This window comes from Gopherus evgoodei, chromosome 2, assembly GCF_007399415.2.
Source record: "Gopherus evgoodei ecotype Sinaloan lineage chromosome 2, rGopEvg1_v1.p, whole genome shotgun sequence".
NCBI lineage: Eukaryota > Metazoa > Chordata > Testudines > Testudinidae > Gopherus > Gopherus evgoodei.
Window position 1 is genome coordinate 192,345,319 of NC_044323.1, and position 15,602 is coordinate 192,360,920.

A 15,602-nucleotide genomic window follows, 5' to 3' on the forward strand; every position below is an offset into this window, starting at 1 on the left:
AGAAAAACATCCAGTCTTCATTTAAAATTTGTCAGTGATAGAGAATCCACCACAACTCTTGGTACATTGTTCCAGTGGGTACTGTAATTACCCTCATTGTTAAAATGCACATCTCATTTCCAGTCTGAATCTGTCCAGCTTCAACTTCGAGCCATTGGATTGTGTTATAAATTTCTCTGCTAGCTCAAGGAGCCCATTTTCAAATATTTGTACTCCATTTGGAACCTACACACTGTAATCAACCAACCAACATTTAACCTTCTCTTTGTTATGCTAAATAGACTGAACTTCTTGAGTCTGTCACTATAAGGCATATTCTCTAATCCTTTAATCATTCTCGTGGCTCTTCTCTGAGCCCTTTCCAATTTATCAACATCCTTCTTGAATTGTGGACATCAACAGTGGACGCTACTCCAGCAATAGTCACACCAGTGCCAAATAAAGAGGTAACCTAACCTCTCTACTTCTACTCAAGATTACCGTTTATGCATCTAAGGACTGAATTAGCCCTTTTGGCCACAGTATCGCACAGGGAGCATTCATTCAGCTGATTATACACCACAAATCCCAAAGTTATTTTCATTATTACTGCTTCCCAGGATACAGTTCCCCCATCTATCCTGTCAGTATAGCCTGCATTCTCCATTCATAGATGTATACATTTATTAGTATTAAAACACATATTATTTGTTTGCACCCAGCTCAATGAACATAACTAGTTCATTTTCATCCTCCATATGGAGAAACTCAACAAATAAACAATAGCATACATTGTGAAAAGTAAATTAAATTATAAAAATGACTTCAGTTTTCCTCATCTAAATTCCAGATGTGTTATTTATAACAAAGGTTAAAAATTGTTTTAAAATTAATTTAAGCCTGATCTTTAGAATATTATTGCCACTATTACATTTTAAATATTTACTGATAATTCAAGGTTTGATACTACATTTACTTGCCATTATTTATTTATGTATTTATAGAAGCAATCCTGTTACAGTAAGATTTTCAAAGGCACAAATGGCAGTTCACTCCCATTAAAAGTTTTTTATGTGTTTGAAAATAAACTTTGTTGAATTGCATGAGTAAGCATTGCAGGATTTATCGTCATGTTTGTACCAAGGGAAGTCAGACAAGTATTTTGTGGGATATGTTTTAGTACTACCACTTATATGCCTGTTACTGATTATGATCAAAGAACCACAAAAGGATGACAAGTGCCAGTAAGCATAGTATTGGTTTTTCGGTGAAGTGTTGCGTAAGACAGTTGAAACGGATGTGATATGTACACTAACAGATTATGGTTTATAAACCAGCATAAATGGAGAGCTGTTTTATGCAAGTATTAAATTAAGCACCCATTGTACCTGAAAATGTGTCATGGCAGAGGTATAAAGACTAAATTAGAAACTTCCTCACTTTGCCCAAAACCCAATGTGGATGAGAATGAAACTTTGATTCATAGTATTGTGTTGAAAAGTGGGCTTTGCTGTTTCTCTAAGACAGCCCTTGGAGTATATTAATGTGGGCAGTGTCAATACATAAGTTACAGGATGGAGGTAGAGCACAGGGAGGACATATAATGGTAAAACTGCTGTTAACAATTAAAGTGCTTGTCTGTCAATTTCCCTCTCCAACAAACTCAAGGTTATTTCTTTATCTCTGTCTGACTTAGAGCCCAATTATACAAGTTGTAAAGCCAATATTCATGAAATTTAAATGAAACAATGGCAGAATCCAACTTTGCTGTCTGACACGAAAAAGACATTTTACTGCTCAAATCTGCACGGGTAATTTTATTCATGAGAGTAGTTCCATTCAAGATGAATGAATACAGTTATGGCTATGGACAAACCAACATCACTGGGGGTTGATGAGTTAAATATCAAACTCATTGCTAATAAATCCGAAGGGGAAAAAAGGCATTTTAACAAATCCTCAAAGTACGGGAGGCAAAGGTTCAAAAACAGAACACCAAATCAGGTACATATTTTGTACTGGCAATTTCACCTGCAGTAAGGGACATCAAAATCTGAACTATGAGGTAGTTGTAATGTCGCGACTCAAAACAGTGTGGCTTTGGCCCATCTTAATGAGTAAAACGAACAGTCTTGGAATTCCCAAAATAACCAGCAACGAACTACCCAAGTAGTGTTCTCTCTGACTCTCTTTTCAGATGATGGTACAGAGACATCAGCTACACACAATTTCTGAATTTGAGTGCCAAAAGCTAGACCCATATTTAGGCATCCAAAGACAAGATCTGATTTCAGAAGTGCTGCGCACCCACAACTCTCTTTTAAGTTGGTTCGAGGTGCAGGTATTCAGAACCTTTAAAAATCCGGCCACTCCTGAACCAGAAGGTAACCAGATTTGAAAAATTTTGACCTATATATTATACACAGTATCTGCAGTAAGTGAAATGAAAATTTGTTCTTGGCTAATTAACAAAGTTTCCCGAAGAAATTCTTAGAAGTTTCTTTTTTAAATTAGTGATACTATATCTACCAATTTCACAATGAAGTCACAAACTGATGTATTGAAATCTAGGTCTAGGAAGTTCTCCCACAAAAACAGGCAAATGCATATGCTGTAGCATGAAACTAGTCAAACAGAGGGACCTTTGCTTTTCACCTCTCTCTGGAATACAGAGCAGGGTTCATTCACTAGGATCAGCTGATTGAGGCCCTGACACCAAGCTTTCTGTGAATATTGGGGAATGGAGTCTTTGGGTATGCCTACTCTACAAGCACTATGGTGGCGTGGCTGCAGTGTAAATGCTTGCTGCAGTGATGGAAGGGGTTTTTCTCACGCCCTCGAGAAGCTTTGCTAGGTTGACAGAAGAATTCTTCCATCGACCTAGCAGGGTCTATACCAGGTCTTAGTTTGGATTAATTATGTCTCTCATCCCTGAGCAGGGTAGCTACGTTGGCCTAAGTTTTTAGATGTAAACTCTGTTTCTGAATGCGCCATTTGGACAGAAGGCTGTCTCTTTGTTGTTGACTACAATGTAAAGTATTCAGTGAGCATAAAACTCACACACTTCTCTTATGTCAGCAAACTATTTTAAAATGAACCTGCAAGCAAATGGCCAAATCCCTCTGACTTCACAAAGCAATTCATTAATTCAAAGGGTCTCAGTTCAAGACTAGACTTTGTGAACATGTACATTGAATGTAACATACGGAAATTAATCTTGCCTTATTAATGATTACCCGAGGACCTGCAGTTGGTGCACAATATTAAAACTGATGTAGAAGTTTAACATTTATAATAGGTATGAGGCATGGAAAATCCTGTGAAATTGCCTGATAAGGTGCTGCAAACTTGAACTGGTAACCTGTGTGTCACAGCTCCATCTAGTGATAAAGACTAATATCACACTGTATGGAGTGGAAACTTCCGGTATCACAAGGAAGCAACAAAGGCTAAATATGGCCTCTTTTTTAAATATAGTTGATGTGCAGTGTGCCCTTCATATTTATTAGGTTTTCATATTGATGCCCATCATTTCAATTAGTGCATAGCACCTACTTCAAAAGTAAACTAGGGTATGGCAGTCTTCAGCATGTATTGATATAAAACTAATTGACTGAATGAACTAATTTAAAATTGTGTAACAGCAAGAATTAAGTAAATAACTCAGCAGGGTTATTTCTTTTTTTAAGCACCCTCAGACAATGCACTATAGCCTTTCAGTGAACTGATTTTCATTGGTTGTAGGTTTTGTTGTTTGTTTTTTGTGATTCTAAGAAATGGTTTTCCAATATTACTTTCTTTTTCATTGATTTTGAGTCTTAGAGCCTGCACAGTAATAAAAAGCATAAAGTGCAGCTCAAAAAGGGAGTAAATACAGTAGTTTACAAATGCAACCTAAATTAAGAGGAAATAAGGTAATGAATTACCTGTTGCTTCAAATTTAGAATAATGTATTTACAGAGGTTAATACAAGAAGCAAGCACTGCATCTGGAGAACTGATAAACACAAGTTGTTGAACTCTGTCACAGGACGGTCACAGCAGGAACAACAGCCCAGTTCCTGGTTTTAGGTCCCATGACTAGTTCATCCCTCTTAAAAAGGACCATATCAAAAAGCTAACCGTTGTAATGAAATTTTTGGCACTACAAACAGCAGAATCTATGTCCATAATATTTAATTCGCTGTATACTTTGCATGATATCCTTTTCAATAAACCAGATTACTGGCATACGCTGTATACCAGTGACTGATTATAGACCTAGATAGTGATTTACACCTAATTTTTAAGTCATCATTAACATATAGAAAATGAGAAAATAAGAAATCTTATTCATGACAATTTCCACTGCTCACTTTCTAATTCCACTTTATTTACTCTGCAAAGAACCCAGGATCTCACAGGCCTTTAGCCAGTGACATCACATATACCACTGCAAAATGGCTAGTTAAGTCTAATTAATGAAGGCTTGGAGATTTTTTTTTTAAACTAGATAACTGTAGGATAAAACCATAGCCAAATGGTTAAAATATAATTTAGCTCAAGATGAAGGAAGGGAGCTGGGAATGATTTAAAACAGTGGCACTTCAGGATTCATTTTGGGACATGAAACATGCTTGAGCACTCATTTTTATTCCTTGGGAGTATGAATAAGTGAAGCTTTCCCATTTAAATTCCTTCCTGCTGTCTCTTGTTCATAAGGGCTGAATATAAAATATAGAGTGGTTACTTACCTTGTGGTAGCTGTGATTCTTTGAGATATCTGCACATGTGGATCCCAGTCATGGTGTGTGGTGACCCCACTGCAATAGCTTGGAACATTTTCACTAGTAGTGTCCAGTAGAGGTCATGCTTATTCTCAAGTCCTCATGATCCCCCTCCTAAGGGCAAAAAAACCAGTGACTGCAACTGCCACTCAGTTTGTTCACTACCCAGAATCCATCGTGTAAGACTCTGAATTGCAAGAAGGAAAGTGAGCCATAGGAGCAACATGTCCAGACTTCTCAAAGAACCACAGTTACTATGAGGTAAATAATCACTCTTCCTTCTTTAAGTACTGCACAAGTGCATCCCAGTCATGGTGATTAGCTAGCAGTAACCATAAACTGAGGTGGGTGTGAAGAGTTAATTGAAAAGAGACTGCAGAACCTCCCTTCCAAAATGAGCAACCAATCGAGAAGCATTCATTAACAAATAATGCTTTGTAAATTTATGAGCTCAAAGTTCTGGTAGCTGCTCTGCAAATCTGCGGTATTGGCTCTCAACTTAGATATGCAACCCATGTTGCTTGTGAATGAATGAGAATGTTTAAAGGACTTATTAATATCATATACAGTCCTAATACAATCAGATGCCCATTTTGAAAGCTTTTGAGATGAAATAGCCCCTCCTTTAGATTTATTTCTATAATCAATAAAAAACGTCTTGAAGTCTTCCAAAAAGATTTTGTTTTATCGAGATAGTATAACAATGACCGTATGACATTGAAGATACACATGTAATTTAACTTCAGCTGAGATGAATGAGGTCGTGGAAAGAAGACTGGTAAAATAATAAACTGATATGAAAGTCTAATACTACTTTTGGAATGAAGGACAGATGATGTCTCAGTCACCCTCTCTATATGAAAAGCCTTGTAAGGAGGGTTTATAATTAATGCTTGTAGTTCACTTATTCTACTTGCTAAGGTAATAGCCACCAAAAATGCCACTTTCATTGCCAAAATTGCTGAATTGGGAAGCTTGCTAGAGATTCAAAAGGGAGTTCCATCAGAGAAGAAAGCACTAGATTTAAATCCCATGTGGGAGCAATTTCTCTTACAGGACTAACAACTCGAACTAAGCCTCTCAGAACTCTGCTCACTGATGAGAGAAAACTGAACCCCCTTCCACTGGTGGATGAAATGCTGAAATCACTGCCAAATCACTTTAACTGAAGCAACAGATAGACCTAAGTGCTTTAAATGTAATAAGTAATCCAAGATTATTGGAATAGAACACACCAAGAAGGCATGTTCCTAAAATATGCCCAGAATAAAAGACATATCACTTGCAGAATATGTTATTTCCTGCTCTGAAGTTAGATATTTCTGTACTGCTGAAGAACATTATCTAACAAGGACATCCAGACACCATCCAAACAATGAGATGTAGTGACACTGGATTTGAGTGTAGGAGTAGGCTGTGATTTTGCGATATGTCATACTGAATCAGCAGCATGGCAAATTGTTGACTGGACACTATTAGAAGACCAGAGAACAAGAACTGATAAGGCCAATTAGGAGCTATCAGTATAACCCAAGCTTTTTCTTGCCTTATCTTCCTTAACACCCTTGGAATTAAAGGAAAAGTAGGGAAAGCATACATCAACAGACTCTTTCCTGCTCAATAACAAAACAGACACTTTTTGTTCTGATTCAAAGCAAACTGGTCTATTTAGGGAAACCCCCACTTTTGGAAGATTTGCCCCAGTAATTAATCTTTAATTCCCATTCATGGAACAAGGTCACTTTTCTGTTTAGTGAATCTGCTAAACCATCACTCTACCCTGGAAGATGTAGAGTTGTCAGACTGATAAAATTCTGGATACACCATTCCCATACAGAACACAGATGGTCTGATTTTGTGCCTCTCTGCCTGTTCATACAGTATGGATAGGCACTTGGTGAACATCCTCAGAGCAGATGAAATCCCAAAGGGCAGTACTTGGAATTCATAATTATTTGCTAAAGCCACAAACTGAAGATACTTCTTGTGTACAGAATGTGTCAACACATGAAAATATGCTTCCTGAACAAATCCATGGGCTCTAGAACAAATCCATGGGCTCTAGAGTGGGAATAACTGAAGCAAGAGTTACCATACAAGACTTGGCGTGCCGAATGTATTTGTTTGGAGTCCCAAAATCTAAGATAGGACACCAATCGCCTTTATTTTTTTATATGAGAAAAACAGAAGTCCTTTTCCACAAATTCTTCAGGTACCAATTCTATCAACCTGTCCTAGGCTGATTAGGTCATCTAATTCTTGATATACTCTTGTGAGAAAAGGGATCAGTTATGGGTGGGAGGCAGAAACAAACAATCATCTTTGAGAAGTTGAAAGGTCCATTGATCTGTAATGATTCTAATCCAAGTCTCTTGGGAAAAGAAAAAGCAGAATCAAAAAGGAGGGAGGAATAGGTATTGCTCCTTGTAGATTAATCCAAGTTCCTCAACCATCACATTAAATCTGATATCTCTGTCCTGGTTGTGAGGTTACCAAAGAGGACAATGGAATTCATCTTCTCTTTTGATATTTTAATCTCTTCTTGGATTGGTCAGAAGATCTCTGCTGGTAAAAGTATGAGAAAGTTTAGTATATATTGAGGAAGAAGAACGTGGACAACACTGTTTCTTCCTAAATGCAGGTGTATATAAACCTAGAGATCTAAAAGTGGATCTTAAATCTTTTAAAGAACTCAAGGTCTCATGTGTTTTAGTACTAAACAAGCTCAATCCATCAAATGGCAAATCTTCAGTGGTTGTCTGTACCTCCCTGTATCAATCTGATAAAGCAAACCATGATGCACATCTCATAACAATAGCTTTAGCCATTGAACAGACACCAGTATCAGTTTCATACAGAGCAGCTTGAAGGGATATTTTAGAAATCAACTAGCCTCCATAAATTGATCTGAGCTCATCTCTAATTTCAGTAGGTAACTTGTCCTTAAAGTCAGATATTTGTTCTATTGTAGATAATCATATTTAGATAGGATAGCTTGATAATCAGTTATTCTAACTTGCAAACAGGCTGATGAATAAATTTTCCTCCCAAAAGTGTCTATTCTGTTTGGTTCTCTCTCTTTGGGAGTTGACGTTCCCAATTGTTTCAACTCTTCATTTGCAGTAGTGACAACCAACAAAGATGGAGATGGACAAGTATATAAATACTCAAAACCTTCGGATGGTACTTGATATCTACAATCAACATGTTTTGAAGTAGCTGAAAATCAACGAAGTAATCTAGAGCTCTTCTTCTATTCTAAAATTCCTCACTGATAGGAAGAGCAACTCTATTTTGAGATGCTGGTTGTAAAGTATCAAATGTTTATGCCTTTTCCTGTGCCATTTCTTATAGTGTTTCCCCTTCTGCACTTCAATAATTCCTGAAACATTTTAAATTTATCAATTGTCAGAGGCACGTAGATGAAATAGCCTCCTCAGGTGAAGAAAAAGAAGAAGAAAATGACATCCAGCTTAATCTTTCTGGTGAACCGGTAACTCTCCATCACTAGAATGATGCTGTTCCTCTGTTTCCGTAAACTGAACAGGAAATGATTTGACACTTGAAAAATTGAATTAGGTGACTTACACGTATATGGCATTTACTGTGGGGGAACTTACTCTGGATCCTGCAGATATTGCTACCACAGAGACCAATATGGCCAAGGTTGTTGACCATGTGGTAAGACACATTCAACCAATTTGGGGGACACTAAGGAGAGTAATTAGAATTTAAACCCTTAAAAGCTCCTTTGTATTATATTTTCTTTTTGCTGGCTTCTTAGGTGGAGGGCTCCCACTGCAATCTGATGAGAATCCTTCAATTGATAGGATGACAGAAGTTTTTAAAATTTGAGTTGGACCTCTACTCACAACCCTACTGTTTTGCTGATGAAGAGAAATCTTTATCACAGGTATTTTTGATCTTTCATGGAGAGGAGATTTAGACGGTGCAAAACTAGAAGATTTTAACAATGGTAAACCAGGGTCTGGAGTTATTCTGATATCCGAGGGAGATGTAAATAAATCTTTTGGTGCTGTGGAATCCCCTTCAAAAGACATCTGAGTTGAGGAATCCTGTCTCAGTTATCTGCTTTGAAGGCTCTGAAATGTGGAAACTGCCCATGCCGAGTGAGAGATGTGAGTGAGGTAATATCTTTTATTGGACCAACTTCTGCTGGTGAGAGAGACAAGATTTCGAGCCACACAGAGCTCTTCTCATCTCTCTGATGACAGAAGTTGGTCCAATAAAAGATATTCCCTTACCCACCTTCTCTCTCTAATATCTAACATGGCTACAATTATACTGCAACATGCCGAGTGAGAAGCTCTCATCAAAACCAGTGCTGCTAAAGACAATGCCAGGGCAGACTGCAATTGATGCACTGGTGCTAAGATGGATGGTTTTGGTAAGTCCTGAGTCATGGTTTTAGGACTTTCATCTCTATGTGCTCTGGCACGGATTTCTTCTGTGCTGACTTCATTGAGTCCTTTTAGGACAACTTTCTCCTGCCAGGCACCAGAGATAGAGAAGAGTCATAACAGATTTAGTCTCTCACTTTTCGGACAACAGGGATTTCTGACTGCTCCAAAATAATTTGCAAAGCCTCTCCAGGTCCTTCTGTTGCTCTTGAGCTTGGTGTCACATCTCTGGTAACTAGATCATAGACAGATTGTGTCGGTAGAGGGCAACTTCCTCAGCATTGTCTTGGCTTAGGATCTGACAGTGCCCTCATGTACTTTTCCATGAAAAAAGAACTTTCACCTTGACTGTCTCTTTCTGTGAGAGCATTTTAGAAGATTTACAGATCACATGCTTGGCAACAACATGGTCTTCACCCATGCAATAAAGACACTTACCATGAGTGTCCGTTAGGGGAATGGCACTCCCTCTCCCACATAGAGGGACATAATTTAAAGCCTGGGGAATCTCAGTTCTGCCATATCTCAACTAAAATCCTAATACGTAATTAAAACAGAAATAAAGTTAAAATGTAACTCTCTTCCTTTAAAAAAAAAAAGAGGTAACATTAAGATTGAGTCTAAACTATGAACTAGCTCTTGTCAAGATAGTACAAGTATAAATAGCAGAGTGGCTGCAGCAGCACAAGTAGTGGCAGCAGAGGCATGGCTTAGCTGTGCTGAGTATGTACCTACCCATTTCAGGGGGGTTAATACTTGGAACAGCTAAGCCAAGCCTCTGCTGCCACTGCTTGTACTATCATGGTTACGCTGCATGTGTACATAAGCAGGGGAATATCACATTTATCTTGTAGTGTAAAGGCAGCCTAATAATGTTGAACACGAAAGTTACAATAAATAAAAAGTAACTATCCAAATTAACTAAATAAAATGGGGACACTATTGTTCTGGCTGTTCTGCCTAGGTCCATCCAAAGGAACTGAGCGGTGGATGGCATCACGGCGCTCTTTGTACTCTCAGGACAAGGAGCACAAGGTTGTAAGGAGTGTGATCCCTACTGGACACTAAGAGTAAAAGTGTTCTGAACTACTGCGCTGGGGCATCGACACACCATGAGTGGGATCCACGTTTCCCGTTTGGAAAAAAATAATCACTGTTTGACTGTGATCCTTTCTTTATTAGCTACAGATTTTAAAATAAATAACTTCCTCCCCAACCTCTAATCTCAAATGCCCTTCATGTATTCTGTTTTCATTCTTCCTCTCTTTGCGTATGAAAAGTTTGCAGTAGAATAGTAACCACTTTATCTTCAGTAACATAGCAGTAGAGGCAACTGCAACGTGACCAGCAACACTAGCCAAGGAAAAATGAGAGAGAAAGGAGGTTCGTGGAAGCTGTGTCCCAAAAATAAAGAAAAGTTTAATTTGGAACATGCACAGAAAACAGCAATCAACCCAACAAATACGACCACCTGTATTTGTATGCTGCTATCCTGTTGGCTTAAAAAAAAAAAGTCATGTGAGCTAAAGCTGGACATTCTAGTGACATCGTCACAGTCTTAACTAGACCATTTTTCATTCACTGCTAGCTGTTATTTTTCTATCACCCCGTAATATGAATCCATAACTCTGGCTATCATCTAAAAAGTGGAAAAGTAAAGCTAATTTGTGGGAGGAAGTGCAGAATGATTGCATAATGTTATAAAAATTGCATAGACCCAATAAAATCCATTAAAGTCCTACTTTTTAAGTGGTATGATCATATACACCATCGGCACAGGGAGAGCAAACCTAATAAATATTGAGCTGAACTTTCCTGCAATAACTAATTTGAAACTCATTTTTCCTAAGGATTATATTACATGCAATACACATCATTATAGCAAGAGGAACAATGCTTTTTCTTTTCATTCAGATTTTTAAAAAAAAACTCCCAGCCCTGATGGGTTGGGTGATCTTTGGCAAACAACAACTATGGGCCAAGACTTTTAAAGATACTTTGGCAACTAAAGATGCAGATAGGTGCCTAGTGGGATTTTTAAAAGTGCCCATTTGTCCCCATTAGGAGTTAGACAGCTAGGTGTTTTTGAAAATCCCACTAGGTGCTTATCTGCATATTTAGGTGCTGAAATATCTTTAAAAGTCTGGCCCAGAGTAGTTAAGTTATTTGTCAAAGATCATACAGTCAGTCAGAAGCAGGGCTGGGGATAAAACTCAGGAGGCCTGGGTCCATGTCTAGTGCCTTGACAAGTAGATTACCTTGTCTCATTAGATAGGTTATATAGAAAGGTTGTGTGTTTTGCTGTTAGTGACAAATAAAATCAGAGTTAATTAACTTAATTGTCTACCTTTTCCTATTATTTTAGAGACTCAACTTTTTTTCATTGCACAGATATGCTTGATCTTAAGTGAGTAGCAAGAAATGTACCATCCTTTATCAATTTGAAGTCTTTAATGCCACTAGATATTCAGGGAAGTAGTCATACTTGGTGGGACCTTTATGTCACCTTCTTTTCAGGGTTCTCTCTATTCCCTGGTGATTTAGTTTGGTTCTGTTGGAGTTTCTGGTGTGGCCTTTGGATATTATGTTTATCAAGAAGGAAAGCTGTACCTTCTACTGTTCATGAATTTAACACTGATCAGTCACATCTAACTATTCTTATTTCCATCTTTGTGATACTAACGCAAGATGTAGCACCAATTGCACATAATGGAGCAGACACAATTTTCACCGTGGTATAAAACATTTATCACAGGTTGTGTTGTGCTAATCAGTCTCCATGAATTTAATAGGGTTGTTCGCTCTTGTTCTGCCTCTGCTTTTTGGATTTTTCTCCTCATCACTTGAAGCACTGCTGAGGCGACATAGTGCCATCAGTTGCACTTAGCTCTCCTCAGCCTCAAATGGGCTGCTCTTTCCTTGACAGAATGTTCGAAATTTGTGCTGCACATTAGAAATGAAAAGAGGTGCTACTCTGCTCATTACTGCTGTGGCACTTTTTCCACCTCAGTTTCCATCTCTAATTTTATGATTTCACTTACAAGGAAAGCAAAGATTTAACTTCTGTTACTGAACCACCTCAGCCTAACACTGGCGATATTGGACTTAATAATGTTAAAGGTAGGGGTGTGTGTGTGTGTGTGTGTGTGTATACAGACACAAACACACACACTCACTCAGATATGGACACAAGATGCATATGTATTACTTAACTGTGCTGTTCTATCAAGAGTGCATGCGCTTTTATAGCACTAAAGACATTGGATCATAAACTCTGTAGATTTCTTATGTGTTTTACTGTCAGTTTTTTTCCCCTTTTCTTTTAGTTTTATTCTAAGACCATGCCTCTTGGTGTATTTTCTTTTCAGATGGTCATCATTTATCTTGGTCTTCTCAGTGCATTTACTAATATATCCACCCTGCATTTCAGGACATACATGCAGCCAGAGCTAGCCATGTAGGTTCCATGCCCCAAAGGTCTCAGCACGGGCGGCCTGGTGATGACAACCCAGTAGTCCATTTCTTCAAGAACATCGTAAGTTTCCCCTTCCCTTCATGGTTCTCTGGCAGAGTTAAATGTAATTTGAGATTCAGTGGCAGCTAAACAGTACCTGCAGGTTATCCATTTTGTTGCAATTGAGACTGGTAGATAAAATGTCCTGTCTCTGCCTTTGAGGGGTCAATTATATTTTGATATCAGAATTATTTTACTTTGATATTACAACTTCTAGTTTTATGTAGCAAAAAATTTTTGGATGGAAGTGGGTGAGTCTTCCATTAATGTGTTGAATTTCCAACATTAATCACTGATGGTATTAAACAGCTTTACCATTTGCAAGTTTTTTATTTGCCTTTCTTGAAATAAGGCACATTCAAATTTTTGTTTTGTTTAAAAAAGGTCAGTGGTGCTCAAGGCATAGTCCATTTAAAATAACACTTACTAGATTTAATAAATTAATTCTATTCTAAGAGAGAAGCTAGACTAAGGCATTTCTTTTCAAGGCCTAAACTAAAAAAGCCCAGATTTGATTCCCTTCCTGAGTGATGTTATTTGAGGAGAAGGATTTTCTTCAGCTTTGAACCTGGATATCTTCATATAAATATGAAAAGAAAAAAAAAAAAAAAAAAACCCACACACAAAATCAGAGAAAACTATAGAGCTGTATCTCCCTCAAACATTCTACAACATGGTATCCTTGAGTACTGTGCAAAGATATCATCAAAAACTTTGCTGCCTGAGCCTAATAATACTTGAAAGCACTTCAGAATGCTTCCTACTAGAGAGAGGTCACCTCAAATGTATCACAGCTGTGAAATGATCACTGGCACCACAGATAATCCCTTTTCCCTTCTTCATGCTCTTTGAAGCAGATCTTTCCATCTGCTGAGGCCCAAAAGTGGGACAAAGACCCAAAAGACAGACATGAGAAAGATAACATTGCAAGAAACCTTAAACAGCGTAGGCAAATGGATTTGGATTAATTAATACTAGTTCTATTAATATCAGCTTCACCAGATCAACATTGCTGGTGTTAATATTTTCAGTCAGGAAAGGAAGGTACCGCCAATGTGTTGCAGTATGGAGACAAATTCGTACCTAAAGTGACGAACATATAGCGCGTGCACTTAAAAAGTTCATTCCAATCCTAAACATATTATTGGATCTAATATTTTTCATTTTTTAATATGGGGAATACCCCTAAAACTGGAATTAACTTTTAAAAATATGTCCACTGTATATTCTATTGAGAAAGCTGAAAGGTATTCTTACAACAATGTGAAGGTAGATGAAATCAGACATTATCCAAATTATAGAATGAAGAACAAACCTTTGATGGTTGTACTGGATCTATTGCTGCTGCTGTTTTATAATTTTTTTCTATTGTTCTGTAGGTGTCACCTAGGACACCACCCCCAGTGCAGGCAAAGGTAAGTGTATTCCCCAAGATCCCATCTAATTATTGTGGTTAAATATGTACCTGTTCATCTGGCCATTTTAGTTTACCAAGTGTTTAGAACAGGGGAGTAGGAGTCAGGAAACCTGGGTTCTATTCCCGATTTTAACACTGACTTGCTGCGTGACACCAGGTTAGCCATCTGTAAAATGACAATAATACTGCTTGCCCACTGATCTAAAGCATGTTGAGATTCTTTCATAAAAGCTGATAATTAAATGTAAAATATTATTCATAATATTTTAAAACATATTCTTCAGCCAAACCTTGAGAATATCTAAAAGTAGCTGGTGAAATTACAAGAAGATTCATGTGGTTAATTGTAAGTAAATTGAGTTGTTAAACCAAAGCTGGTAAAATAAATTTTGCAAATCATTCTAATTGTGAATTTTGTCTTTTTTCCGTTCAAATAACCATTTAAGAAACTTTTTGTATTATTTAATTAACTTTATAGATCAAATAATATAAATTGTGAATGTTGGTTTTAATTTAAAGAATGACTGTTCACAAATGTATGAGTCTATTATTTGACCAGCTCTGGTCGCTGTTTCTTTTTTCTTTTCTGTCTCACGTATCTTGAACATCCTTTGTTTCATGGTGATCATCATATCACTGTTTCTGTTTCTTACATATGCAGGGGAGAGGATTATCCCTCGCCAGATTTAGCTGGGTAGGTGATGAATGTGCTTTCATTCACAGCCATTTTGGTCTACCAAGGCCAAAGTATATCTTTCATCATTGCCTTTCAAGCCGCTGCAGCAACCTGACATTCATGTTTCGGTCTTGATTTTGGTGTTTGTTTTGCTTTATTCCTTTTGATCCACTTTCCCCCTCCTACACAGCAGTTTGTTTATGGTCATAATTTTGTTGCTTGCTCTTATCCAGAAGCTTGTCAACCTTACAGTGATATAATCTCTTTTGCTTTAGCACAAATGGAGCACGTCTGCTGCATGGCAAAACTACCTCTTTTCCTTTAAGGCTCGTGGAAGACTTAACTGCTTTGTCTTTTCTTTTTGCGGGGAGGGGAAGAATTGGGGATAGGGTTGAAAGAGCTGGGGAACTTGTTACATAAGCCTGATTTTTCTATATGCTAATATTGTCTCTGGTATGTACATTTTTGTCATATGTTTTTGCAGTCCCTTTTAAAAAGAAGAGATCAATACTACTGCTTATTATGTAGGCTCTTTCTGCAGTTATGTTTTAAAACATGGACAGTGTTGAGTAGCAGAGAAGCAGTTATCTCACAGCTAACTAAATCCTATTTTCTGCTTCACTACAGCTTTTATTACACACATGGGCAGATTATTATAGTGTCTTAAATGGTATATTAAAGCTTCTAAAATGCTAAAGGTTACTATCAGTATAGTTATTTCCTAGAACACAAAAGTTATTTTGTCAAAATCAGAGGTTTTGTGTGCTTTGTGCTCATAACATGGTAGAAATCATTTAACCAATGGAATGGCCGAAGATTCTAATGTGTGA

The 15,602-nt window shown here is 37.5% G+C and overlaps 1 protein-coding gene across 3 annotated transcripts in view; it reads left to right on the top strand.

The window, feature by feature from the left end:
• The window catches only part of MBP (myelin basic protein), a 170,106-nt gene that overhangs the window by 149,655 nt on the left and 4,849 nt on the right, over positions 1-15,602 (top strand). For 2 of the 3 annotated variants that reach the window (XM_030552607.1, XM_030552608.1), the window contains 3 exons: positions 12,596-12,700; positions 14,059-14,094; positions 14,758-14,790. In XM_030552607.1, coding sequence (XP_030408467.1) covers positions 12,596-12,700; positions 14,059-14,094; positions 14,758-14,790 — 174 coding nt within the window. The remainder of the gene's footprint in view (positions 1-12,595; positions 12,701-14,058; positions 14,095-14,757; positions 14,791-15,602) is intronic. The other variant, XM_030552609.1, reaches the window with a different exon arrangement.